At 41.3% G+C, this 27,779-nt stretch overlaps 2 protein-coding genes across 3 annotated transcripts in view; both read left to right on the top strand.

The window, feature by feature from the left end:
* rsf1b.1 (remodeling and spacing factor 1b, tandem duplicate 1) overlaps positions 1-22,166 on the top strand; it is a 41,538-nt gene extending 19,372 nt beyond the window's left edge. The window contains exons 1-16 of one of the 2 annotated variants that reach the window (XM_046306343.1): positions 6,913-7,034; positions 7,818-7,909; positions 8,310-8,402; positions 10,335-10,540; positions 10,746-10,861; positions 11,060-14,655; positions 14,847-15,119; positions 15,401-15,505; positions 17,880-17,959; positions 18,283-18,337; positions 18,514-18,641; positions 18,768-18,835; positions 19,765-19,990; positions 20,261-20,487; positions 20,892-21,077; positions 21,268-22,166. In XM_046306343.1, the coding sequence (XP_046162299.1) occupies positions 8,370-8,402; positions 10,335-10,540; positions 10,746-10,861; positions 11,060-14,655; positions 14,847-15,119; positions 15,401-15,505; positions 17,880-17,959; positions 18,283-18,337; positions 18,514-18,641; positions 18,768-18,835; positions 19,765-19,990; positions 20,261-20,487; positions 20,892-21,077; positions 21,268-21,773 (5,805 nt within the window). In that variant the 5' untranslated portion in view covers positions 6,913-7,034; positions 7,818-7,909; positions 8,310-8,369 and the 3' untranslated portion in view covers positions 21,774-22,166. Of the gene's footprint in view, positions 1-6,912; positions 7,035-7,817; positions 7,910-8,309; positions 8,403-10,334; positions 10,541-10,745; positions 10,862-11,059; positions 14,656-14,846; positions 15,120-15,400; positions 15,506-17,879; positions 17,960-18,282; positions 18,338-18,513; positions 18,642-18,767; positions 18,836-19,764; positions 19,991-20,260; positions 20,488-20,891; positions 21,078-21,267 lie in introns of those variants that run through there. The other variant, XM_046306342.1, reaches the window with a different exon arrangement.
* A 1,227-nt stretch (positions 22,167-23,393) lies between these two features.
* LOC124000162 (glycerophosphodiester phosphodiesterase domain-containing protein 5-like) overlaps positions 23,394-27,779 on the top strand; it is a 52,943-nt gene continuing 48,557 nt past the window's right edge. Inside the window, exon 1 of the mRNA XM_046306346.1 lies at positions 23,394-23,500. The gene's annotated coding sequence lies outside the window, so the exon portion shown is untranslated. The remainder of the gene's footprint in view (positions 23,501-27,779) is intronic.

The following is a 27,779-nucleotide window of genomic DNA, read 5'->3' as shown; positions in this document are numbered from 1 at the left end:
AGGCTCAGACAATCGTTCATATAACAGAATGCAGCACGCGACTGAAGAGACAACCAATATGCCGATTTCCACATCACCGCGCGCTTTGGAAAGACAGCGGGAGAGTGTGAAGTCCGTTTTCCAGTTACAGCAGCTCGTCCCCTGAACAATAACAAAGAGTTAGGTGAGAAGCCTGCCCACGGAGACTGGGGCGAGAAGGTGATGGCGCATACTTCATGAGCTGTAACCGAAAAACATCTGGCATTTGGAAATTCGCTATAGTATTAACTGGTATATGACTCCTTGCCGTTCCTCACACGTTAGGTGCTTACTGGACCCTGGCAATCTGTGAAATGTTAACTAGCTAACAAACTAACTAATATCAGTGAAATTCTGTTTTCCCTCAAAAGTATGTGGTTAATTTTCAGAATGAGGGAATTAAGTGAAAATGAGGCATTGCTTGTTAATTCTTGACGCTACCCATCCCATTATCGGGATCATTTTCATCAGCAACCGCTGAATAGCATAGCGCCAGTCAAATAATATTACAAAAAATATTCATGAAATCACAAGTGCAATATTGCAAAACACAGTTTAACCTTTTGTTAAATCCACCTGTCGTCTTAGATTTTGAAATTATGCTTTACAGCGAAAGCAATCCAAGCATTTGTAAGTTTATCGATAGTATAACATTATGTACACTAAGCATTAAGTAGCTAGGTCACGAAAATCAGAAAAGCAATCAAATTAATCATTTACCTTTGATCTTCAGATGTTTTCACTCACGAGACTCCCAGTTACACAACAAATGTTCCTTTTGTTCCATAAAGATTATTTTTATACCCAAAATACCTCCGTTTGTTTGTCGCGTTATGTTCAGAAATCCACAGGCTCGAGCGGTCACGACAACGCAGACGTATATTCCAAATAATATCCATAATGTCCACAGAAACATGTCAGTTTTTTTTTATAATCAATCCTAATCAAAAATATATATTCAATAATATATCAAACGGGTGTGTAGGTTTTTCAATAACACCGGGAGAAACAATGGCCGCTTTACTCTGTAGCGCAAAACTCACTCTGAGAGCCCCCACCTATCCACTCTCGCAATGTGATCTTTCATGCTCATTTTTCAAAATAAAAGCCTGAAACTGTCTAAAGACTGTTGACACCTTAGGGAAGCCATAGAAAAAGGAATACCAACTGCCACTGATTCCAAAACCTGCATTTTGTTTGCAAGAAGGCACAAAAGTTCAACTGCAAAACATGTGGCAAAGAAGTGAACTTCATGTCCTGAATAGAATGTGTTAGGTTTGGGGCAAACACATCACTGTTACCACTCAATATTTGAAAGTATGTTGGTTGCTGCATCATGTTATGAGTATTCTTGTCATCGGCAAGGACTACAGAGGGGTTTTTTTTTGGGGGGGGGTAAAAAGAATAGAGCTAAGAATAGGCTAAATCCTTGACGGGAAAACCTGTTTTGCTTTCCAACAGACGCTGGGAGTCCTTTCACCTTTCAGAAGGACAATAACCTAAAACACACGGCCAAATCTGCGCTGGAGTTGCTTATCAAGAAGACGGTGAATGTTCCTGAGTGGCCTAGTTACAGTTTTGACTTAAATCGTCTTGAAAATCTATGGCACAACTTGAAAATGGCTGTCTAGCAATGATCAACAACCAACTTGACAGAGCTTGAATAATTTAAAAAGAATAGTGCAAATATTGTACAATCCAGGTGTGAAAAGCTCTTAGACTTACCAGAAAGACTCACAGCTGTAATCACTGCCAAAGGTGATTCTAATACCTGGAGGTGTGCATACCTATGTAAATGAGATTTCTGTATTTCATTTTCAATACATTTTCTTAATCTAAAAATATGTTTTCTCTTTGCCGTTATGGGGTATTGTGTTCGTGGGGGGGGTGGGTAATATACCACTGAAAAATGATCCGTTTCTCTGGTTACTATTTATAGGTATGTGTTTGGGTACAACAATGTTTTTCTTGTTTATATTCTATAAACTACTGAAAACATTTCTCCCAAATTCCAAATAAAATTATTGTCATTTAGGGCATTTATTTGCAGAAAATGACAACTGGTCAAAATAACAAAAAATATGCATTGTCAGACCTTGAATAATGCGAAGAAAATAAGTTGATATTCATTTTTAAACACAATACTAATGATTTAATGTAGGAAGAGTTCAGAAATAAATATTTGGTAGAATAACCCTGATTTTCAATGACTACTTTCATTGGGAGAAATGTTTTCAGTAGTTTATAGAAATAAACAAAAATTGTCATTTTACCCAAACACATACAGTGGGGCAAAACAGTCACACTCCAAACTCCACTATGGCCAAGACCAAAGAAAGAGCTGTCAAAGGACACCAGAAACCAAATTGTAAACCTGCTCCAGGCTGTGAAGACTGAATCTGCAATAGGTAAGCAGCTTAGTTTGAAGAAACCAGTTGTGGGAGCAATTATTAGGAAATGAAAGACATACAAGACCACTGATAATCTCCCTCGATCTGGGGCTGCACGCAAGATCTCGCCCTGTGGGGTCAAAATGATCACAAGAACGGTGAGCAAAAATCCCAGAATACACCTAATGAATGACCTGCAGAGAGCTGGGACCAAAGTATCAAAGCCTACCATCAGTAACACACTACACCGCCAGGGACGCAAATCCTGCAGTGCCAGACGTTCATTGCACAAAGCCTATTATTTGTCAGGGAATACTATTTGTACATTCTACTGAAATTGGTAAATTAAGGGCAGTTCAAGGGGAGAGTCTGACCATGGAATTATGTTGTAGCGAACTCTGGGTAGCCCCGACCAGGTCTCACTATGTGTTGGCTTAAGATTGCTTCTTCACGTTTCTCTATATCAAGTCCCTCGTGTTTACCCACCTTTTCATTGGCCTTACTGGCGGCATCCCACTTCTGACGCAGCTGTCAAGCCAACACCTTAACCATTATCCCAAGTAATCCAAACCTCTTGGCGTAACGGTCAGTGTGTTAGCTTAACAATCGCGTCAGATCCCGTTTGCCCCAGAAGGCTACATTAGTGCTCACCAGAATGATGTCAAACATCGATAGAATGAATGCATAAGTAAGCTAGTTACCACTGGTAAAGTTGTATGTTCCGTTTAGGGACTGGGGGGAGAACCTAATAACTCCCAACAGTGGGAAGTTTGGTCCTGTGCAAAATGTCCAAATGTCATCCGTTTGACCGGTTTTAAGAAATGAAAGCTGAGAAAACGAGTGAACACGTTTCTGGTAAATGAACACGTTCGTCTTGGAGGCATTTTATGTGGTTGAAATACTGTCTGCTTGCGTACAGTGCATTCGGAAAGTATTCAGCCCCCTTCACTTTTTCCACATTGTTACGTTAAACTTATTCTGAAATTGATAAAATAGTTTCCCCCCCTCATCAATCTACACACACATAATGAGAAAGAATAAACTGTTTTTTTGACATTTTTGCAAATTTATTCAAAGTAAAAAAACTCATTACAAGTATTGAGACTCTTTACTCAGTACTTTGTTGAAGCCCCTTTGGCAGTGATTACAGCCTCGGGTCTCTTTGGGTATGACGCTGCAAGCTTGGCACACCTGTATTTGGGGAGTTTCTCTCATTCTTCTCTGCAAATCCTCTCAAGCTCTGTCGGGTTGGATGGGGAGCGTCGCTGCATAGCTATTTTCAGGTCTCTCCAGAGATGTACGATCTGGTTCAAGTCCGTGCTCTGGCTGGGCCACTCAAGGACATTCAGAGACTTATCCCGAAGCCACTCTTATATTGTCTTGTCTGTGTGCTTAGGGTCGTTGTCCTGTTGGAAGGTTAACCTTCGCTCCAGTCTGAGGTCCTGTGCACTCTGGAGCAGGTTTTCATCAAGCATCTCTCTCACACTTTGCTGTGTTCGTCTTTCCATCAATCCTGACTAGTCTCTGCCGCTGAAAAGAATTTCACAGCATGTTGCTGCCAGCACCATGCTTCACCGTAGGAATGATGCCAGGTTTCCTCCAGATGTGATGCTTTGCATTCAGGCCAAAGAGTTCAATATTGGTTTCATCAGACCAGAGGATCTAGTTTCTTATGGTATTTCGGTCCTTTAGGTGCCTTTTAGCAAACTCTAAGCGGACTGTCATGTACCTTTTACTAAGGAGTGGCTTCCGTCTGGCTACTCCACCATAAATACCTGATTGGTGGAGTGCTGTAGAGATGGTTTTCCTTCTGGAATGTTCTCCCATCTCCACAGAAGAACTCTAGAGCTCTGTCAGAGTGACCATCGGTTTCTTGGTCACCTCCCCCGATTGCTCAGTTTGGCCAGGCGGCCAGCTCTAAGAGGAGTCTTGGTGGTTCCAAACTTCTTCCATTTTAAGAATGGAGGCCACTGTGTTCTTGGGGACCTTCAATGCTGCAGACATTTTTGGTACCCTTCCCCAGATCTGTGCCTCAACACAATCCTGTCTCAATTCCTTCAACCTCATGGCTTCATTTTTTTCCCTCTGATATGCACTGTCAACTTTGGGACCTTTTTATATAGACAGGTGTGTGCCTTTCCAAGTCATGTCCAATCATTTGAATTTACCACAGGTGGACTCCAAGTAGTTGAAACATCTCAAGGATGATCAATGGAAACAGGTTGCACCTATGCTCAGTTTCGAGTCTCATGGCAAAGGGTCTGAATACTTATGTAAATACGGTATATCTGTTGTCTTATTTGTAAACCTGTTTTTGCTTTGTCATTATGGGCATTGTGTGTAGATTGAGGGAAATAATTCTATAATATGCCCTTAAAGTAACGAAAAGGGGAAGAGATCTGAATACTTTCTGAATGCACCATAAGTGTCAAAGATAATACATTACACATTTTCTCAAGAAATGCTTAAAGAAATGTAATATTTCTTAACTCCTGTTCCCGAGACAAAATTAACATTTGTTGTGTAATTTCACTGCAAGAATTGCATCATTCTGCTGGAGTTAATATTATATTAGCTACATGTGAAAGGTTACAGACCTACAGTCAGTGTCTGTATTTCAGTTACTATTACATTTAACCCAAATGAACTTAAATATTATGTTTATTCATGGATACAGGGATACCCATGAGCAGGATATCAAAGGTGTATGTAAAACAGCTTATCCCAAATAAGACCTTAAGAGGGATATGAGCTACTACCCATAATACTGTGCCCATGTAAACTGCCCCTAATTTACCCAAGTCTGATGGAGAGGATCAGCTTGAGCAAAGTGAGGTTTATAATCACTGATCTTCAAATGGTTTTCTCTGTCAAATAATTAGTAGGGCTCCGCCTTATACTATGACAACATTTATTAAGTTTGTTTTGGTGTTCAGCAGGGTTTTTTTTTTTTTTTTTTTTTTGGCTGTTCGAGCAAAACAAAAATCTTGAGGGCTTGTTGAAGTTCGGTAGCCGAAGCCTACGCCCCTTCGTCGGTGATTGATCAACATTAGGGATTCTTGAAATGTGGGTTGTCACTCAATGACAGACGACTAGTTTTTATTACATTTTTTTCACTAGAGAAATACTGCACCAAACATCTTTAAGTAAAAATAGCCTTTGAATGATCAAAACGTCACCCATAGTATTTTTACGTTATTAAAATGCTCTGATTTTTTTTATTGTACCTTTTCTCTCTAACTATCAGAAAGCCTGAAAGAACAGGCTGAGCTTATGTTAATGAGCTCGCCTTGACTGAAAGCTCTTTGAAATACCTTTGTGGTCGTTGCCAGGTAACAATGTAAACAATGGGCCACATGTCATTGATGACAAGGTAAACAATGGACCACATGTCATTCTTACCCTAAATAGTATGCCTCAACCCATTTTTGTTTTTCTGCAAAATGCTCTCATGTTCAGCAGGGTGGATCATAGACTGTTGGATATCAGACAAACCGCAGCAATACACAATTTCATTATTGTTTTGTAACTAATTACAGAATACAGTTAGTTCACTGATACACTTCACAATAATTAGTAAAGTCTCAGTCACCTTAGACGCTTTGACATGAATGTACATAAAAACAGCATACAATAAGTGTACTGGACAATTTATTGGTGCTGCTGCATTAGCATTTTTTACAAATGGCCATATGTTCAGAATTGTGTGTATTGATCAGACCTTTATTTGATGATTTACAATTGGCCAGCATAGCCAAAATATTGATCAACATGAACACTCATGAGAAATGTGACCTTTTTTTCCCTTACAGCCATAAGCCTAATATAGGCACCTGGCTGCCATGCAGTGTGCAGGACCTGCTGATTCTTACCATTTTTAACACTCATCTCCCATCTGAATGCTTGAAAAAAAATGACAAAGTAACAAAATGTGATTATCATATTACGTAAAAGTGAATTACTTAGTCTTTAGGAAATGCAACCAATTACAGAGATTGATCAAGCGAGGAAGGGGAACCATGTACCTTGCTTCAATCAAATATGCTTCAGTCAGCCCCAAGGCTGAAGCGGGATACCAAATCCAGCTATGGCGTCCTTGTCAGGGTTCTCACACTGGGCAGACGAGTCCTGAGATGGACAGCCCGCACAGCTTCACCACATACCACGATGGAACAAGGGTGACCTCATTGAAGAGGAGATCCAGGTGCCTGTCCACGTAGCCTGTAATGTTTTTGAAAAGAGAAATGTTTGTTAAATGGGTAGTATATTTAATTTCCTTTCATTTAATGTTCTGAGTTACTGTTGTAGTGGTCTACTCATTCGATAATGTATTTTTGAAGTACTCAATTTGAAATATGCAATATTTGGTTGTGCACTTTTTAAACTTCTCAATGTTTGTATTTGGAAATGTTGGTATGCTCAATTGATGCAGATTTGAAATGAATAACTATGTTGGGTCTTTCTGCACAGGCTTCACAGCATACCCCCCCCCCTTTGCCTTCGGGAAAGCTGATTTTGTACCACGGCATTCCTGTTGCGGTGGTTGCCTGAGAAGCTGTGCAGACAGATGTTGAATTCTCTAAAATGCCTATCCATTACTGCTTGATGATAGTGGAAAGACAAAAGGTGATCGAAAGTGAAATGACTGTTGGCTTGCTAGCTAAGTTACACCACAGATGAAAGGTTACCGGGGCGGCAGGGTAGCCTAGTGGTTAGAGTGTTGGACTAGTAACCAGAAGGTTGCAAGTCAGTTAACCCCCAAGCTGACATGGTACAAATCTGTCATTCTGCCCCTGAACAGGCCGCTATTGAAAATAAGAATTTGTTCTTAACTGACTTTCCTAGTTAAATAAAGGTAAAATAAATGTTTAAAAATACCAGTATCTTTGGTCTTACACTAGTAGCTATCTTACGGTCTGTAAACAAAACCAAAGCAAGGTATATATGTGATGACGGTTTTTAGGCGGTACATATTTCAATTAGTAAAGATAAGATGCTACCAAAGCTGGAAGTAAATCCTTGATAATGCCGGCCTCCTATATCTAAGTTTTGGACACTGGGGGAGGGGAACGGTAACTTTATGAACAAACTTTCTTTTATTTTTAAGAGCTGCAGTCACTTTTCATACATGGGCACCTTACTTTGAACTGGATTTATCCAAATATTGTCAACTTTGAAGAAAATAACATGATTTTGATTGTTTGGGACCAAAACACTCATGCGCAACCAGACGATTGATTGATTGGAGACCGCTATAGTAAATTAAATAACATTTTCTACCTGCAGAAAACCTAGTGGATAATGCTGGATATACCGGTCACACAAAACAAAAACACTAAAAACAACTGGCCTTACCTATACAATATCTGAATGTGATGTGTTGAGAAATTGTGCCACCTCTCCCCTCAGTTCCAAAGCTCTTGGTGGACCTTCATGTGAAGTTGCTGAGGAAGATTGGCAAGTCGGTGTCTGCAGACAGATGGGAGAAGTACATTGTGAAGGTAAATAGAGCTCAACAAGGCTGGTCATTTTTCTGTACACTCCGATACAGTTAGGCTTAACTTTATAGATGATTAAGCTGTACCCCTGCACACTGACTCAGTACCAGTACCCCCTGTATATAGCCTCGTATTATTATTTTGTTACTTTTTTATTCTTTTTTACTTTAGTTTATTTGGTAAATATTTTCTTAACACTTCTTGAACTGCACTGTTGGTTAAGGGCTTGTAAGCTCTGCACTTGTTGTATTTGGTGCATGTGACAAAGTTTGATTTGATTCAACTATCAATCTATTTAATTTGAATAAACATACAGGCAGCAGCATAACTCTGGGCATTCTGAAAGATGATTCTGTATATTTTAGAGGTTAACCAATGGCTGATGGAATGTTTTTCCTTACAGGTGTGCCATGAGTTCAACAGTACCTGGGCATGGGAACTTGAAAATAAAGGATACAAAGACATGTCTGTGGAGTGTAAGACTGGAATCCTCAAAGTAAGTGGCCAGTCTTTGTAATTAGTAGACACTGTTTATTTTCTATCAAAATCTCAATATTGACATGTCCGTTATATTGCAAGAGTTTGCCATATACAGTGCATTCGGAAAGTATTCAGACCCCTTGACCTTTTCCACATTTTGTTACATTACAGCCTTATTCTAAAATTGTTTTAATTTTTAGCTACACAAAATACCCCATAATGTCAAAGCGAAAACAGGTTTCTAGAATGTTTTTTCAAATGTATTACATTTTTATTAAAAACATACATTATTTTCATAAGTATTCAGACCCTTTTCTACGAGACCTGAAATTGAGCTCAGGTGCATTATTTTTTACTTGATCATCCTTGAGATGTTTCTACAAGTTGATTGGAGTCCACCTGTGGTAAATTCAATTGAGTGGACATGATTTGGAAAGGCACACACCTGTCTGCATAAGGTCCCACAGTTTACAGTGCATGTCAGAGACAAAAACAAGCTATGAGGTCGAAGGAATTGTCTGTAGAGCTCCGAGACAGGATTGTGTCGAGGCAAAGATCTGGGAAGGGTACCAAAAATGTCTGCAGCATTGAAGGTCCCCAAGAACACAGTAGCCTCCATCATTCTAAAATGGAAGAATTTTGGGAACACCAATACTCTTCCTATAGCTGGCCAAAGTGGGTAATCGGGAGAGAAGGGCCTTGATCAGGGAGGTGACCGAGAACCCGATGGTCACTCTGACAGAGATCCAGAGTTCCTCAGTGGAGATGGTTGTCCTTCCAGAAGGACAACCATCTCTGCAGCACTCCACCAATCAGGACTTTATGGTGGAGTGGCCAGACGGAAGCATAAAAAAATGGCATCTGAAGGACTCTCAGACCATGAGAAACTAGATTCTCTGGTCTGATGAAACAAAGATTGAGCTCTTTGGCCTGATTGCCAAGCGTCTGGAGGAAACCTGGCACCATCCCTACGGTTGAAGCGTGGTGGCAGCATCATGCTGTGGGGATGTTTTTCAGTGGCAGGGACTGGGAGACTAGTCAGGATTGTAGAAAGATGACTGGAGCAAAGTACAGAGATCCTTGATGAAAACCTGCTCTGCTCAGGACCTCAGAATGGGGGTGAAGGTTCACTTTCCAACAAGACAACGACCCTAAGCACACAGCCAAGACATAGCAGGAGTGGCTTCTTGACAAGTCTGAATGTCTTTGAGTGACCCAGCCAGAGCCCGGACTTCAACCCGATTAAACATCTCTGGAGAGACCTGAAAATAGCTGTGCTGCAACACTACCCATCCATCCTGACAGAGCTTGATAGGATCTGCAGAGAAGAATGTGAGAAACTCCCCAAATATAGGTATGTCAAGCTTGTAGTGTCATGCCCAAAACGACTCAAGGCTGTATTCGCTACCAAAAGTTCTTCAGACCTTTTACTCAGTACTTTGTTGAATACTTATGTAAATGTAGTATTTCTGTTTTTGTATTTATTTTTGCTAAATAAAAATAAATATTTGTGCTTTGTCATTGTGGGGTATTGTGTGTAGATTGAGGTGAAAAAAACAATTGACGTAACAGGCTGTAACGTAACAAAATGTGGAAAAGGTCAAAGGCTTGAATACATTCCGAATGCACTGTAGCTATAATTAGGCTAGTTCTGCATGCAAACATTTCAACATATATTTCCAAACAAGATGCAGGTGGTAAAAAGGACCCCGCTTTTCACCTAAATAAATCTACATATTTCATGTGTGATACAAAAGTTAATTCTCTGAAAATAGTGGTTACCAGTGGTGGTGGTGGCACAGATCTTGTTCAGTTCACTCAAGTGTGTTGTGTTGCAAGTCATATCGCAATATTTTAAAAAATTGTCCATATCTTGCAGCCCTACTAAAATCAGATTTTTGTTTTTGTAAAAGGAAACCTTCCTCATACTTTTTATTTCTCTGTCCAGCACTTATGTGAGTGCCAGTTTGATGACAATGTCAAGTTCAAGACTGCAATTAATGAGGAGGATCCTGATAAGATGCGGCTCCATCCCATTGGCAAGGACAAGGATGGCCTAATGTACTGGTTCCAACTTGACCAGGATAACAATGTGAGGGTCTATGTGGAGGAGCAGGACGACCTGGACGGGTCCTCCTGGAAGTGCATTGTCAGGTACTATGGAACTTTTTTTGGGGGCGGGTGGGGGCTTTAGGGGATGAAAGAGGCATACTGTTGTACTGCAGAGCCTAAATGTCAAGTCTTGTATTCCATGTGGATTATAGATTACTTGGTTCATATGTAATTTTACCACAAGACTTCTGAGAATGTCTGTCTGCTAAGCTGGAAAGATTGAATTGAATTATCCATCTCTATGTAGAGACAGAAACAGCTTGGCTGAGATCCTGGCACAGCTGAAGACTCAAATCGACCCAGCACTGTTGACAAAGAAAGAAGGAGAGGAGGAAGATGAGAACAAGAAGACTGGCGGAGAAGGTAAAGTTATATGGACAAGGCTTGTTATGTCAATAATATCATATGCCATCTGTTTTTTGCTGTTTACTCAGACATATTTATGATATTGCATGAGTTCAGTCATTTGCCTTGGATCTATTTTATCCATGTATTTCCATGACAGATGCCGTTATAAATGTTGTACTTGTATTTTCTATTTATAATACCTTTGTCCATTAGGGGAAATTAAAAAGACAGAGGATACCTCAGGGGATGAAGAGGACAAACTCTCCAAGGATACAGCTTCTTTAGTGTCCCCAAAAACAGAGAATACAGAAAGAAAATCCCCAAAAGAGGAATCAAAGCTGGACGAATCAGATGCCAAATCCCCATCGAATGGCCTCAAAGACAACCAAGTCGAGTCAGAGTCAACAAGACAATCCGAGAAGCCAATGGTGGATGACAAGGCCACCATTAACACCCAGGCCATCAAAGAAGAGCTGATGGAGGTGTCAGAATCCAAGGAGAGCACAGCCACAAGTGCTACAGAGCCTTTTGCGGAGAAACATTGTGTGGCGCCACAGACAGAACAGACTGAGGAAGCCAAGAGGAAGACTGCAGAGGAGCTCCAAAGGGTGATGAAGAATGACCAGCAGGCCAAAATCCCCTTGAAAAAGAGAGAGATGAAACTTAGTGAAGATTTTGATAATAGTAGTGGCGGTGGCAGTAGAATCATTGTGCGTAACCCATCTGTTGCTCCTGTCAAAGAAGCTCCTAAAGTTGAGGAGACAAGTAAAGAGGTCTCTGTTGCCCTGGTGGGGACGATGGAGACTAAAAGTGATCAAGTGAATGGTGATGCTCAGCCTGTCACAGAAAAAAGTGTCAATAAGGGAATGAGAGAATCTCCTAAAGAGATGGGAATACAGAGAGATTCTGCTGATAGCAAAGAACAGCAAACAAAAGCTGTTGCTAGGGAAGAATGTGAAGCAGCAGAAGCTAGTGAAAAAGAGAAAACAAATCTGTCCCTGGCCATGGACAAAAAGGAAGGGCAGATGGCAGGCAATGCTGAGGAGCCCATGGAGGTGGCCATGGCCGATGAAACGAACCTACAGAAAACTGTTCCAGCCCCAAAGGCAGAGAAGGAAAGCACTGAAGCACTGAAAAAATCATCCCTAAAAGAGGCTAAATCTTCATCCCCTCTGAAAAAGCCATTGACTTCATCTAAGGATGCAACAAGCACACCGGAAAAGTCCTCTGATCTTAAAGAGGAACAAAAAGTCAAGGTATCCAAGTGGGATGTGAAAGTGCGTCGTACAGAACACAAGACATCCACATCAATAGAAACAGATAAAACCCCTTTATCTAGTAAGTCACAGAAACCAGATGAAACTAAAGGAACAGATTCATCCATTGCATTTCAAGAGGTAAATGTGTCTGCCTTTAAGGAAACAGTTGTCCATAAAGACAGTTGTCCTCTTTCTGTAGTGAAAGAGATGGAAAAAACATCCTTCATAAAAGCCACAGAAATGTTGTTGAACCCTAAAAACCCAGAAACATCAGTCATCACTAAACAAACCGAGAGACCTGATCCCATTACAGATAAACCAGAAAGCTCAAAACGCCCTGAGTCGCCAGCAGTCATAAAAAATACAGAGAATCCATCTAACAAAGAGAGCGCAGAGAAATGTGATGGTTCTAATGACCTCAAAACATCTTCTGTCATTAAAAAGACAGAGATTTCAGAAAAGAGTAAAGATGCCAAGAACCTGGCCAGCTCTAAAGAGACCAATACATCCTCATTACTTAAAAAGGCAGACAAACCAGTTCCCAATAAAGAAGCAGAGAAACTGGAGAGCACTAAAGAGACTAATAAATCGTTGGTCATTAAAATGACAGTGAAACCAGAGGCATCTAAACATACAGAGAAATGTGATACCCCTAAAGACATTATGTCAGCTCTCACCAAGGAGAAACCTGCTGTCAGTGCTGTAAGCACAAATACAAATGTTGCCCCTGAGGTGAAGAAGAAAAACGTCCCGGAGAATGACTCTAAGAAAATAGCCATCTGTAAAGATGAGACGAGAGCTGTTGCAGCAGTGACTGAGACACAATCTGGCCCTAAAGACGTGGAGATGGCAGACATCTTTGAGAAATCAAACCAATCCCAACTGGAAGGACCCAAACAGGTAGAGAAATTGGGTATCCCTAAAGACACATTGAAATCGACAATGCCTAAATACGCAGAGAAATCTGCTAAACTGGCTACGCCTAAAGACGCAGAGAAATTGGCTACCCCTAAAGACGCGGAGAAATTGGCTAAGCCTAAAGACGCGGAGAAATTGGCTAAGCCTAAAGACGCGGAGAAATTGGCTACCCCTAAAGACGCTGAGAAATTGGCTACGCCTAAAGAAGCGGAGAAATTGGCTACGCCTAAAGACGCGGAGAAATTGGCTACGCCTAAAGACGCGGAGAAATTGGCTACCCCTAAAGACGCGGAGAAATTGGCTACCCCTAAAGACGCGGAGAAATTGGCTACCCCTAAAGACGCGGAGAAATTGGCTACCCCTAAAGACGCGGAGAAATTGGCTACCCCTAAAGACGCGGAGAAATTGGCTACGCCTAAAGACGCGGAGAAATTGGCTACGCCTAAAGACGCGGAGAAATTGGCTACGCCTAAAGACGCGGAGCGATTGGCTACGCCTAAAGACGCGGAGCGATTGCCTAAATCGACTATGTCTGAAAAAGCTGGGAAATCTGCTACCCCTAAAGACACTGAGAAATTGGCTACCCCTACAGACGCTGAGAATTCAGCTAAATCGGCTACACCTATCCCTGAAGACGCGGAGATATTGGCTACTCCTGAAGAAGCGGAGAAATCGGTTAACACTAAAGATACTGAGAAATTGGCTACCCTTAAAAACACAGAGACTGCTTCTAAAAAGATTGAAGATTTCACAATCTGTGAAGGACAGAAACCAGATGCCTCTAAAGAAACTGAGAAACTGGCAGACATAATGCCAGCTGCAGCAAAAGGAGAGAAACATGTCGCCTTTGAGGATTCTAAGCAATTACCTTCTCTCAAAGAGTCTGTCCCAGTGGGGAGGAAACAGGAAGAGCCTATGGAAATAAGTTTGGAAAAGTCAACAGATGACAATGTAATTATTAGGGGACATGCCGATAAAGGCTGGACAAAGACGTCTGTTAAAAGTGGAGAGAATTCTGAGAGCGAGCCTATCAAAGACTCAAACTTCATGGACTGTAATGCACCATCAAAAAAACAGGCTACCAGCAAGAAGGCATCATCTCTCACTGATGCTGAAGGTGAGACAGACAAAAGCCAGGTCAAAGTAATCAAGGAAGATGCCACAGCACAGGGATGCCCTAAAGAGGATGAGAAGGAAGATGATCAGGCTAAGAAAAACGACCAAAAGGAGGATGATGGTGCTGAGAAAGATAACTCAACTGTAGCAGAGAAACTGGGTGAGGCAAAAGCAAGTAAAGGGTCTGAGAATAAAGAGGATGAAAAAAAGGATGCAGGTACAACATCAGAGATCCAAGAGGAGGGGATTCGCCTCAAAATACGGGGAATTACTCATCGAAGGAAAGCTGAGCTCCAGAGAACGGAGAGGGACTCGGGGTCCGATACTGGTGAGACTGGGAGATCCCTGAGGAGGTCACCCAGGATTTGCAGGCCAACCGCTAAGGGGGTGGAGTTCCAGGACAGGAGGCTGGAGAAAAAAGAGACCACGCCCCCTGAGGAGGAGGACGAGGAGGAGGAAACTGTTCAGAGGAAACCGAGAGAAAAGCTTGATCAAGATGGACAGTCCAAATCTAAGGTAAGTTCTTTCAGTAACTGCAGATATTTCTACATTAATATTACAGGTGGACTGTGAATGCATGTTTTTGGATCAACAGTATCTTTTAAATCAGGGATCCACAGTGTCAGCCTTCAGTAACTTATGCATATGCTGTGCTACATTAGCCTCATGAAATCCAAAAATGAGGTGAGGTCTTCTTTTGTTTTCAGGGGCGACGGAGGAGAAAGACCCGGTGGTCCAACACTCGAACACGACGGCGCAAAAAGAATGGTTCTGGTGATGACAATGAAAGCGAATCAAGCGAAGAGGAGAGTGAGGAGGATGACAGTGATGAGAGCTTTAAGGTGGAGAAGGGCAAGAGGAAGTGGAGGAACCGGAACAGAGAAAGGCACAGCAACGACTCTGACACCTCCTCGGATGATGACCTCCCTCCTAACGAAGACCCCTGCAAACACTGCGGCCTCCCCAACCATCCCGAGCTGGTGGGTCCTCATTGAAAAGCATTTAATTGAAATGGAATTGACCCCAACCCTGGTGGGCTGTAATCATGGTTATACTAGGCTGTATCACGGTCTCATAGGGCGTCGCACAATTGGCCCAAGCACCGCCCGTGTTTTGCCGGTGTAGGCCATCATTGTAAATAAGAATTGGTTCTGAACTGATTTGCCAAGTTAAATAAAGGTTCATAATATTTATCTCCACTGACAGATAAGACTACCATATAATGTGTTCCAGCTAATCCCCCTCCGTGTTTCCCCCACAGATCTTGCTATGTGACTCGTGTGACAGTGGCTACCACACGGCCTGCCTCAGACCCCCTCTCATGATCATCCCAGATGGGGAGTGGTTCTGTCCACCCTGCCAACATGTAAGTAACATATAGATGCTAAACAATCGGTACTCATACTACAGTTTGGATGCTAGCCACATAATATATAATAATAATATATGCCATTTAGCAGACGCTTTTATCCAAAGCGACTTAGTCATGTGTGCATACATTCTACGTATGGGTGGTCCCGGGGATCGAACCCACTACCCTGGCGTTACAAGCTATGATTTGAACTAATGGCTTGATTATGCACTCCCCTACATATTTATTTGGACAGTGAAGCTAATACTTTTAATTTGACTCTACTCCAGCCTTTTGGATTTGAGATCAAATGTTTTATGAGGCGACAGTACAGAATGTCACCTTTTATTTGAGGGTATTTTCATACATGCAGTCAGGTCCATAATTACTGGCACCCTTGACAAATATGAGCAAGAAAATACTGTATAAAATAAATAATACAAATACTGCTCCCAAAAATTGGGAGAGATTATGAGTTTATTTTTTACCAAGTAATAAATACAAAAAAATCTCAAAGATGGCACCCCTGTTTTCAATACTCTAGCACTCCCCTTGCGAAGATAACGACACAGCCTTTTTCTGAGATTGTCATGTCACTTTTATTGTAAATAAGAATAAAATATATTTCTGAACATTTCTACATTAATGTGGATGCTACCATGATTACGGATAATCATGAATGAATCGTGAATAATGATACGTTACAGATGCACAAAGATCATGGCCCCAAAACATGCTAATCCAACAAGTATGTAGAGTCACTTGATGTCAACATTGCGTGTTAGGAATATGGGACCAAATACTCAACTTTTGAATAAATGTAATACATCTTCAAATTGGGGGATTAGAGAAATAAAGTGCTTTCATTTCTAAATGGTAAAACAGATAGTGCCTAAAGAAAGTATTCACACCCCTTGACTTTTTCAAAATGTTCTTCTGTTATGCTTTAGTCACATAATAAGTTACATGGACTCACTCTGTGTGCAATAATAGTGTTTAAAATGATTTGTTTATAACTAGCTCATCTCTGTACCCCACACATACAATTATCTGTAAGGTACCTCAGTTAAGCAGTGACTTTCAAACAGATTCAGCGACAAACACCAGGGACGGTTTACAATGCCTTGCAAAGAAGGGCACCTATTGGTAATGGTCAAAATAAAATAGAAAGCACACATTGAATATCCCTTTGAGCATGGTGAAGTTATGAATTACACTTTGGATGGCGTAACAATATACCAGGTCACTATAAACATACAGGTGTCCTTCCTAACTCAGTTGCCGGAGAGGAAGGAAACCGCTCAGGGATTACTCCACAATTTTATCATGAGGCCAATGGTGACTTTTTAAAACAGTTGCAGAGTTCAATGGCTGTGATAGGATAACTGAGGATGGATCAACAATATTGCAGTTACTCCACAATACTTACATAATTGAGAGTGAATAAAAGGACGCCTGAACAGAATAAAAAATATTCCAAAGAACGTGTCCTGTTTGCAACAAGACACTAAAGTGCTAAAAATGTGACCAAGCAATTAACTTTTTGTCCTGGATACAAAGTGTTATGTTTGGGGCAAATCTAATACAACACACTGCCGAGTACCATATTTTCAAGCATAGTGGTGGCTGCATCATGGGTATGGGAGGACCGGGGACTTTTTCAGGATAAAAATGAAATGGAGATAAGCACAGGCAAAATCCTAGGGGAAACCCTGGTTCAGTCTGCTTTCCACCAGACACTGGAAGACAAATTCACCTTTCAGCAGGACAATAATCTAAAACACAAGGCCAAATCTACACTAGAGTTGTTTACCAAGAAGAATATTTAGGTTCTGGACTGGCTGAGTTACAGTTTTGACTTAAATCTACTTGAAAATATATACCAGACCTGAAAATGGTTGTCTAGCAATGATCAACAACCTTGAAGAATTTTGAAAAGAATTATGGGCAAAATGTCTTTGACTTAACCAGTAAGACTCACTGCTGTAATCGCTCTCAAAAGGTGCTTCTACAAATAGTTGACTCAGGGATGTGAATGAATACTTATGTAAAATAGATTTCTGTATTTTATTTTCAATAAATGTGCAAAAAAAAAAATCTCAACATTGTTTTCGCTCTGTCATTATTGGGGTATTGTGTGTGTAGATGGGTGAGGGGAAAAATAATAATTGAATCCCTTTTGAATTCAGGCTACAACACAACAAAATGTGGAATAAGTCGAGGGGTATGAATACTTTCTGAAGGTGACATTCTGTACTGTCGCTTCTAAAACCCAAAATGCTGGAGTATAGAGCCAAATTAAAATGTTTAGATTCACTGTCCAAATAAATATGTAGGGGAGTGTGTGATGTTCTGTCATTCTTACCCATCTCCTGGTGACCCCCTGCAGAAGCTACTCTGTGACAAGCTTGAGGAGCAGCTTGCTAATCTCGATGCTGCCCTGAAAAAGAGGGATCGCGCTGAGCGAAGGTGAGAACCTCTGAACCATGACCCTTGGTGTAAAACAGCAAATGACAACAGGAAGATAAATACATTTAGTTGGGTGGTTCTTATTAAAGAATATGAGGCTCAGTCCACAACGCATGCATTTCTACACTGAATTGCATTGGTTCGACAATAGGTACAATCACCCTGATCTGTGTATCGATCTCAAACATTTAATGGAGCTTACATTGCTTGACATTTCTTGTTGTACAATGGCAGTGGGCCTCTGATAATGGGAAAACTGTTTTTTATTTGTTTATTCTATCATAAGTTGTTTTAAATCAAATTATTGTGTTTTTCCCCTCCAGAAAAGAACGTTTGGTCTATGTTGGAATAAGTGTCGAAAACATCATCACTCCCTCTGTAAGTAGCATTTGGTTGTTATGGTTATATACCATCATGAAAGTCCATTGCAAAACATCCAGAATTCAGTGTGTGTGATGGAAGACCTTGTAAAATGGTCTGTCACACTGTTCACTGCCCAGCCTAGACTGATTGCTTCCGATAGTGTACTGACACGTTGCCTACTCTCATTTCAGTTGGAGGTAGAGGAAGAAAGGGAGGAAGAAAAAGAGGAAGAAGTGAAGAAGGAGAAGAAGGAGAAGAAAGAGAAAAGCAAGAGCTGGGGTCGAAGGTCGACAAGGGCAAAGAAAAGCATAAGTTACAGGTATGAATTCTGTACTAAACTCAGGGTTATTAGAAAAGTCTGGTGTGTGTGTGTGTATGGTTGGTCTTTATTGTTTCAGTATGGTAGCTGTTAAATCCCTGAATAATTTCAACATCTTGTTTGCAGGTTTGATGAATTTGATGAGGCTATCGAGGAGGCAATTGAAGAAGACATCAGAGAGGCTGATGGTGGAGGTACAGTTGAACATTATGGAATCTGGCAACAAAGTCACAGAATTATGAATTTAATTCTTAGTTTTGTTCTGAAATTACTTCTGGCTGCAGCATCTCACCTGTGCGCCCCCTGGTAATTGTCCATTGTTCAAGCTTTAAGAAGGGTTATGAAGAGTCAAGTCTGAGGCTGCGTTTAATTTTAGATCTGTCAAGGAGTGTGAACGAGGGCAAAGGAGGGAACATCTACCCTGAATGAAACACAGCCTGAGAGCCTTTTTAACTCATGTCGCCTGCAAACAATCTTTCATTCTTTAGTCTAAGACATTGGGGGGGTGCTAAGCTGACATTTGGAATTGTTTTAAGATTGTCATACTATGTATAATTTAGCTATTTTGAATTTTAGGACCCCTTTAGGTATAGAAAAATACACTACTGTTCAAAAGTGTGGGGTCATTTGTTTTTGAAAGAAAAGCATTTTTTTTGTCATTTAAAATAACAAAATTGTTCCGAGATACAGTGTAGACATTGTTAATTGAATATTTACATAGGCGTACAGAGGCCCATTATCAGCAACCATTACTCTGGATGGAATAGCTTTTTATTTTAACACATTAGGCACAAAACTACCTTCACACTTCACACTTCCATTCTTTTTAAAAACTGTACCGGATACGTTGACGTGCTGCGTGACACAAAGAACACCATCGTGTTCATGAGTCTCTCCTTTCCATAGAATAGTTTTGGGATGTCTCATGGTCTGACAAACACCTCTCAAGCTCTGCTACCTTTCACCCAGATGAGGAAAGTACGATCTCTAGCTTAAACTGACAGTTTTTGATGGGAATTATTTAGTGTAACTTTGATTGATGCACCGGTTTGTCAATTGACTCTAGGAGGTTAATGTGTGCCTGTTGGATTGTCTAAATGTTGACGTATGCTGCCCTCTACAGGAGCTGGTCGGGGCAAGGACATGGCCAACATCACAGGCCATAGCAGAGGGAAGGACATGTCCACCATCCTGGCAGCAGGCGAGGTTGGTGAGGGCAAGGAGAATGGATGCCCGCCACGGCCCAACGCCGGCCAGCGCAAGAAGAAGCGCCGGCGTCTCAACGACCTGGACAGCGACAGCACTGTGGAGGAGGAGGAGAGCGAGGACGAGTTCCGTCTCAGTGACAGGTAGGGTCATCAGGTGGGTGGGAGGTAGGGGTGCATAGGTCAGGACAAGGACGACAGGGTTGTGTTCATAAGGCACCAAATGGAAGACGACAGACTGAAACACGGAGTGACTACGTTGATTTAAAAAAAAAGTTTTCTGTTGGGTGCCATAATGAACACAACCCAAGGTACCACTTTATTGACAGCTATTACAGCGAGAAAGGTGTGACACAAAGGGGTGTTGAAATAATAATAATAATTTTCTCTCCCCCTGCACACTTTTATGCGTAGTACGGAGGAAGAGGAGTTTGTGGCGTCAGACAAGAGCGACGCAGAGAGCGAAGCGGCAGTCGACTCTAACGACGACAGTGACTTCGGCAGCACGCGACGCAGAACTGCCAGGACAAGGAGGCCGGCCAAATGTCAAAGGAGCACTCGGCCGCGAAGGCGCCGCAGAGCGAGAGGGTACTCAGACGATGAAGAGGAGGAGACGAGTGATGAAGATGAGGACGAAATTAGTACGTTGGTGTCGTCAATTCCTCTTTGTGGTTTGAAGGGACATCACTCTCCACAATTACACTTCGTTAGATGTTTTCAGATCTCAAAGGTGGTCTTTTCCTGAGACAAGTTCCAGGCCATCTGTTTTATGCCACAACCCAAAATCATTTGAAAAGGTCCTTTGTGGAGATTATGTTTTACACTAATTTGTGGTTTAGGCCTTCGTTACAATGGTTAGACAGCTGCTTGGGTGGGACATGGATCCATCTTGATATTATAAAAATCTTATGGTCTGAAAGCATATGACATTTAAGTATTGATTTTGTAATTGTCCTTTTAAAGACCAATCGGTATGTGTTGGCGGCCCTGTGACGTGGCTCTCTATGTTGACTGGCTCTCTCTCTTTGCTGACCTTTTTAACTAGTGTCAGAGGGTTCCAGCGAGTTCAGCGACAGCGACCTGGACTGTAGCCAACGCCGATCCCGCCGAAGTCATACAAAGAGGCAGGTCAACTACTGCGAGTCGTCCGGCGACTCCGATGGCTCAAAGGCCGGCACCAACCGGGACAAAGTCAAACCGCGGAGGCGCCTCGCCAGCTCCGACAGCGAAGGTCAGCCAGACTTTTTTTTCTCGACACGCACTCTTTGCCTTACTGCCACTGCTATTAGCGTATGTTTTCTGTAGTGTGTCTAAGTCATATGAATTAGATTCTTAAGCAAGTCCTCACTGGCCATTACTTTAACTGATATTAACAATATGGTTTTACCTAACGTCCACCGTTTCATGCCTTGCTCTTTCAGCAAGCTCCTCCAGAGGCTCGGACGACGGCAAGAGGGAGAGGACTAGGTTGAAGAGGAGGGCTGACTCGTCTGAGGAAGAGTCCCAGCAGCGCCGCAGACGCCTCTCGCTGAAACGGAGGCGAGCCTCCGAGGAGGACGATGACGATTCCGATGAATCATCGGAGGGAGAGCGTCCGGTCCGCAAGCGTGTGAACCGCATCGACTCGGACGACTCTGACAAGGAGGAGGAGAAGGAAGAAACAAAGGAAGAGGAGGAAGGGGGGGTGCTGGGGAAGGGAGCCAGCCCATTGGACTACAACCTGGTGGAACTGCACCCCCCTACCAACGGACAGAGTCCCATCAAGGCCCTGGAGGGCCTGGCTCACATTGGGCCCCAAAAACCTGGAGCCACAGCCGTCACCATAGCGCCCAACGGACTGGAGTTGGCGCCACAGGACGATGATGAAGATGACCTGCTGGGGGTCACAGACCTAGTGGACTTTGTCTGCAATAGTGATGTGTTGTAAAACAAAGTTGTACGTTTGTTCATTTCTGTAGTATTATATATTTTTTTTATATTATGTTTTTTTCTCCACTGAAGTCGTCCACCGTTTATTTCTGTCCTCTCTTCTTGTTTTTGTTTTGTTTTTTTCAATTCATCCTCCTTATCCCCTCCTCAGTGTGGCCCCACCCATCCATATGAACTGGATGCCTTACAGGGAGAAGTTAATTCTCTTCACTCTTCGCACCTCTCGCAGTTGGATTGTACAGTCATTGAGAGCACTAACTCTAAAGGTTGTTTTGTGGTACGTGAATTAGCTTTGTCTTATCCTCTGTACTCCGTCACCGATGGACATGCGGGTCAGATACTTGACTACAAATGAACCTACCTGTTTCTCCAGCCAACTTCCAGGGTTCTCTACTCAGGGGTATGTCCACTACCCCACATGACCCCACCATACAAAGAATCCATCTCTCAACTTCATGGTTTTGTTCATTAGGCCCCAAACGGAAGAAAGCAGACAGAAACTGGGAAGGACTAACTAGACTTACCAATAAACACTCATTTTTGTTTTCTGTTGTGTGACTTAATGAACACGACCCATGAAAACGTGTTCTCTTGAGAAGCTCCTCAGTGTTCCTGCCTGGGCAAGAGGATGTCTTATTGTAGGATATAATTAATTGTTTGTAGGAAGTAGATGTGTTTTAGCTCAGGTGGGGCTGAGCTTCAGCAAACAAAGGAATGGAAGGGTGCTCAACAGCAACAAAAGTCACGAGAATGGCTGACCGAATTCTTTTTTTTTTAGTGGTAAGCCATTCTCGTAGATTTGTATTGTTTAGTCTGTATACCTCTTGTAAGATTTCTAAATTTGTATATGAGAATAGAAGATGGCAGAGGTAAGGGGTCAAACTGCTTCCATTTACAACTTCAATTTACATTAGTTTTGTGGATCAGCTGCTGGAAACCAATCATTGTTTTTATCCCCCACTCTTTTCCCCAAACATTTAATATCAATGTCTTTCACTTTTTTTGATATTTGAATTCTACATTTTAATCCTCAAACAATTTATTTGTTTTGGTGTGTTAAATTATATTGGTCAGTTGTTTGACTAAACCCTTAAACAGGTTTCCCACCCACCTTAAGACCATATACAACACGCATTGGATGAAAAGCATGAGCGCAAAAGAGTTTCCCTTGAGAAAACTGGACACAGAACCATCATGCTAGAAACAGCTTTTTTTAATAGACAGATTGGGTGACCAGAACCCACAACCATTCCCATACTTTCTTGTAATTACAATCTCCAAAAGAGTATTTGTCACAGATTTGTTCAATTGATTTTACCCAAAGTATTGTAACGTTCTACTGTCACGTAGAGTTGAAGTTGGAAGTTTACATACACTAACAGGCTGATTACACCGCTCGTGTCGCGTGCGCTGCAAAATATAGTTAGAAATCTGTTTTACAATTATTGCACCCACACTGCTCGCTCGCGCCAACCGATCGCACTGCAAGTCCTGCCTCTCCCATCTCATTGGTTTATATAAGCAGGTACCCACGTGGGATCTCCTAATTGGTTATACCCACGTAGGTAACTGACTGACAAACGAGGTCAGTGTCGTTAATGCATCTGATTTATGAAAGTTGCCAATCGCAATATAACATCAAGAGAAGGAAAGGCCTGGAAGGAGGAGAGATGACTGTTTTACGTGTGGATTAAATGGAGGAGTAGAGGACCTTGTGCATTTCAGGTAAAATAACTATGTTTATATCCCAGGACAAATTAGCTAGCAACAGCAAGCTAGCTAAATAGGACAAATTAGCTAGCAAATACAAGCTAGCTAGCTAAATTGACATAAATGTTTCATGCTTTTCGACCTGTCTCCAAATTAATATAATTGGTTCAGAGATTGTTTTGATATTTTAACCTGCGAGTCGTGATGGCATTTGGTGTGGGTGTACAAAATACATTTACACACGATGGCGCACAGCCGGTTTGGGTTCCGTGAGTCATTAAAACAATTTTTTCAACCACTCCACACGTTTTTTGTTAACAAACTATAGTTTTGGCAAGTCGGTTAGGACATCTACTTTGTGCATGACGCAAGTCATTTTTCCTACAATTGTTTACAGACAGATTATTTCACTTATAATTCACTGTATCACAATTCCAGTGGGTCAGAAGTTTACATACACTAAGTCGACTGTGCCTTTTTAAACAGCTTGGATAATTCCAGAAAACGATGACATGGCTTTAGAAGCTTCTGATAGGCTAATTGACGACATTTGAGTCAATTGGAGGCGTACCTGTGGATGTATTTGAAGGCCTACCTTCAAACTCAGTGCCTCTTTGCTTGATATCATGGGAAAATCAAAAGAAATCAGCCAAGAAAATGTGTAGACCTCCACATGTCGGGTTCATCCTTGAGAGCAATTTCCAAACGCCTGAAGGTACCACATTCAACTATACAAACAATAGTACACAATTATAAACACCATGGGACCGCGCAGCCGTCATACAGATCAGAAAGGGGACGCGTTCTGTCTCCTTGAGATGAACGTACTTTGGTGCGAAAAGTGCAAATCAATCCCAGAACAACAGCAAAGGACCCTGTGAAGATGCTGGAGGAAACTGGTACAAAAGTATCTATATCCACAGTAGAACGAGTCCTACATCGACATAACCTGAAAGGCCGCTCTGCAAGGAAGAAGCCACAGGTCCAAAACCGCCATAAAGACAGACTACGGTTTGCTACTGCACATGGGGACAAATATCATACTTTTTGGAGAAATGTCCTCTGGTCTGATGAAACAAAAATAGAACTGTTTGGCCATAATGACCATCGTTATGTTTGGAGGAAAAAGGGGGATGCTTGTAAGCCGAAGAACACCATCCCAACCGTGAAGCACAGGGGTGGCAGCATCATGTTGTGGGTGTTCTTTGCTGCAGGAGGGACTGGTGAACTTCAAAAAAATAGATGGCATCATGAGGGAGGAAATTTATGTGGATATATTGAAGCAACATCTCAAGACATCAGTCAGAAAGTTAAAGCTTGGTTGCAAATGGGTCTTCCAAATGGACAGTGACCCCAAGCATACTTCCAAAGTTGAGGCAAAATGGCTTAAGGACAACAATGTCAAGGTATTGGAGTGGCCATCACAAAGCCCTGACATCAAGCCTATAAAAAAAATTGTGGGCAGAACGGAAAAGGTGTGTGTGTGAGCAAGGAGGCCTACCAACCTGACTCAGTTACACCAGCTCCGTCAGGAGGAGTGGGCCAGCATTCACCTGACTTATTGTGGGTAGCTTGTGGAAGGCTACCTGAAACGTTTGACCCAAGTTAAACCATTTAAAGGCAATGCTACCAAATACTAATTGAGTGTATGTAAACTTCTGACCCACTGGGAATGTGATGAAAGAAATAAAAGCTGAAACAAATCTTTCTCTCTACTATTATTCTGACATTTCACATTCTTAAAATAAAGTGGTGATTCTAATTGACCTAAGACAAGGAATTTTTACTAGGATTAAATGTCAGGAATTGTGAAACTGAGTTTAAATGTATTTGGCAAAGGGTATGTAAAACTTCCAACTTCAACTGTATATCCTGTTTGTTTTTAATCAAACGTTTTCATGAAGTGGTATTGACTGTTTAATTAATTCATTATTGATACGAAACAATATCAAGGCAGCTCCTCAGTGCGTCATGCCAAATTACAGGTGTCATTTAGTCAACATTCAAATCTGTTCACCACCACATTTACAAGACTTTCCTTTTTAAATAAAAGTTTGATTGTATATAATGTGACCAACTAGAGTAGACCAATCCTGGTCTTCTCACATCTAATATGTGCGCATGCACCTGTTTCTAAAAACCCTAGTTTAGTTTTTGTATACTGTATACATATATAAATATTATTTTAAAGTGTGTGCTGCCAACACTATAAATTGATTAAATGCCCATGTTTTAGACAAATGTTTTAATATGCTAATATTTAAAGGGATTTGTTACGTGTGAAATCACTGAGTATTTACAGAACTCTGCCTATTTTCTTTGTCCATCAAATCATGAGACTTTAGTATAACCATGTCAGCATTTTAACCATTATCTTGTGTTGCATTTTTCTAATGTTTTTCTTTCTATATCAAACCCTCCTTCACGTGTATTGTTTTCCTCCCTAGCAAACCATCAAATGGCATAATGTTTCCTATGTACCTTCTAGTCAATACTGTGTGTAGGTTCAAAACCTGGAAACTAGATGTACTTACTGATTACTACCTGTCGTTGTTCAGACTATTTTGAAGTAATTATTTTTGTCTTTCTTCCCTGGTCTTTTCGTAACCCTATGCCACCACCAGTGTGCAGTGTTGATTGTAGAGAACACTACACTTGCTCTAGTCTCCCCTCTACATCTTACTGAATCAACTAAATAAACCTCTCTCTGATCTCAGAAATCCTACCCTTTTGTCTGTTCTGAAATATGAGCTCATTTTGGTTTTAAGGTTACATTTTGAGGTCAGTTTTTTTAAATCACTGACTTTCTGGGCCCGTATAGGAGTGCTGTCCATATCTTATTCATTATTATCTACAAGGTAAAACTGATCCTATATTAGCACTACTATTCTGAGACTGAATACAGGCCCTTGCCTCAAATCAAGAGGATTATGAATTAAAGGCATGCTGGATTGATCTTTGTTTGGAAAATGGTCTAGAAAAACCTCAGTAGGAACTAAATTGACGTGTCTGTGTGTGTAGTTTTTACTGTAATAGGCCTAGATATTTAGAGGCATTTTTTTAAAATCATTGAAGTAACAATTTGGCAATTTTTTACAATTCTGTCTCTTTATAATTGTTTTCCTTGTAGAGGAGTTGTGATATTGGCACAACTGTTTCGTAATGAATTAATCGGAGACCTGGCATGTTTTGTTGGATATAATTTTGTTATGTACAAACCTATGATCCGACCGCCCTACGGATTTGCGAGGTTCAATTACCACAGACCTCTAAATTCCTTTGCTCAGCAGTGTTCATTGAGTCCTGCTACTGGACAGGAGAGCATAAACCAACCATTGGAGGCATGGACAATACCTGGGAGGACTGCTGGGTTGTGTTCAGTAGGCACAAAATGGAAGAAAATGTGGTGAATTGGGGAGATACAAACTGAACTTGTCCAATAAGAAACGCTTGTTTTTGTTTTCCGTTGTACCCCAATAAAGAAGACCCTCGTCAGAATCCTAGGAACAGTTCAAGATAAATGCGCTCCAATTAAGAAATTAGGCCTATTTTGTAAATGTGTGTTTTGTAAAATAGTTTTGGCATGTGTTCTTCACTGATGGTAAACTCATCTTATTATTTTTGGTTGATCACAATGTTTGATACAGTTTGAAGTAAAGGATGATTTCTAAGGCAAAATGCTATTTCTGTGCTGCCTGCAATGCACTCAACTAACATGGTAATATTGACTACAATTACCACAAGATTAGTTGGACTGCTTCTACTGGCAGTTAAATTGTGGGAATTTGACAAAAAAATTACTAGGGTTGGTTTACCATTGTTTTGCGATGAAGAAGTGTACGAATTCTGATATGATGTTCCCAAGATATGAAGTTTCTTAGCTGTATGCATGAGTTTGACATAGTTAGTGGGCATTTTTTTAATCAATGGTAGAAAGACAGTAGTTGAGAGGGGCAGTGTCAGTCAGCCACTACAGGCTGTCCTCTGCCTGGAGGTTGGTGCCAATGATTCAAAAGTGTTTGTTCATTATTGTCTATTACGGGTAGATATGGAGGACTGAGGATGCCACTACAGGTCTGGTGTATGAATATAAGCCCCTCGAGTGGTTGCCTATGTTTTCGGTTCCTCTTCAAGACCTTTTTGTTAACTGTCCTGTATTTTCTTTCATGAATACGATCTTGTACATTTGTCATAATAAAAAGGTTTTTACCTGGTATGGTAGGCGTACTTGTTTTCTGTCGGCGAAAGGGAGAGGACATCATTGTGGTGTGAAATATTGTTCAAATAAATGTAA

Source organism: Oncorhynchus gorbuscha, linkage group LG16, assembly GCF_021184085.1.
Source record: "Oncorhynchus gorbuscha isolate QuinsamMale2020 ecotype Even-year linkage group LG16, OgorEven_v1.0, whole genome shotgun sequence".
Lineage (NCBI taxonomy): Eukaryota > Metazoa > Chordata > Actinopteri > Salmoniformes > Salmonidae > Oncorhynchus > Oncorhynchus gorbuscha.
Note: the sequence above shows the minus strand (reverse complement) of the source record. Positions and strands in the feature narration are given on the sequence as shown.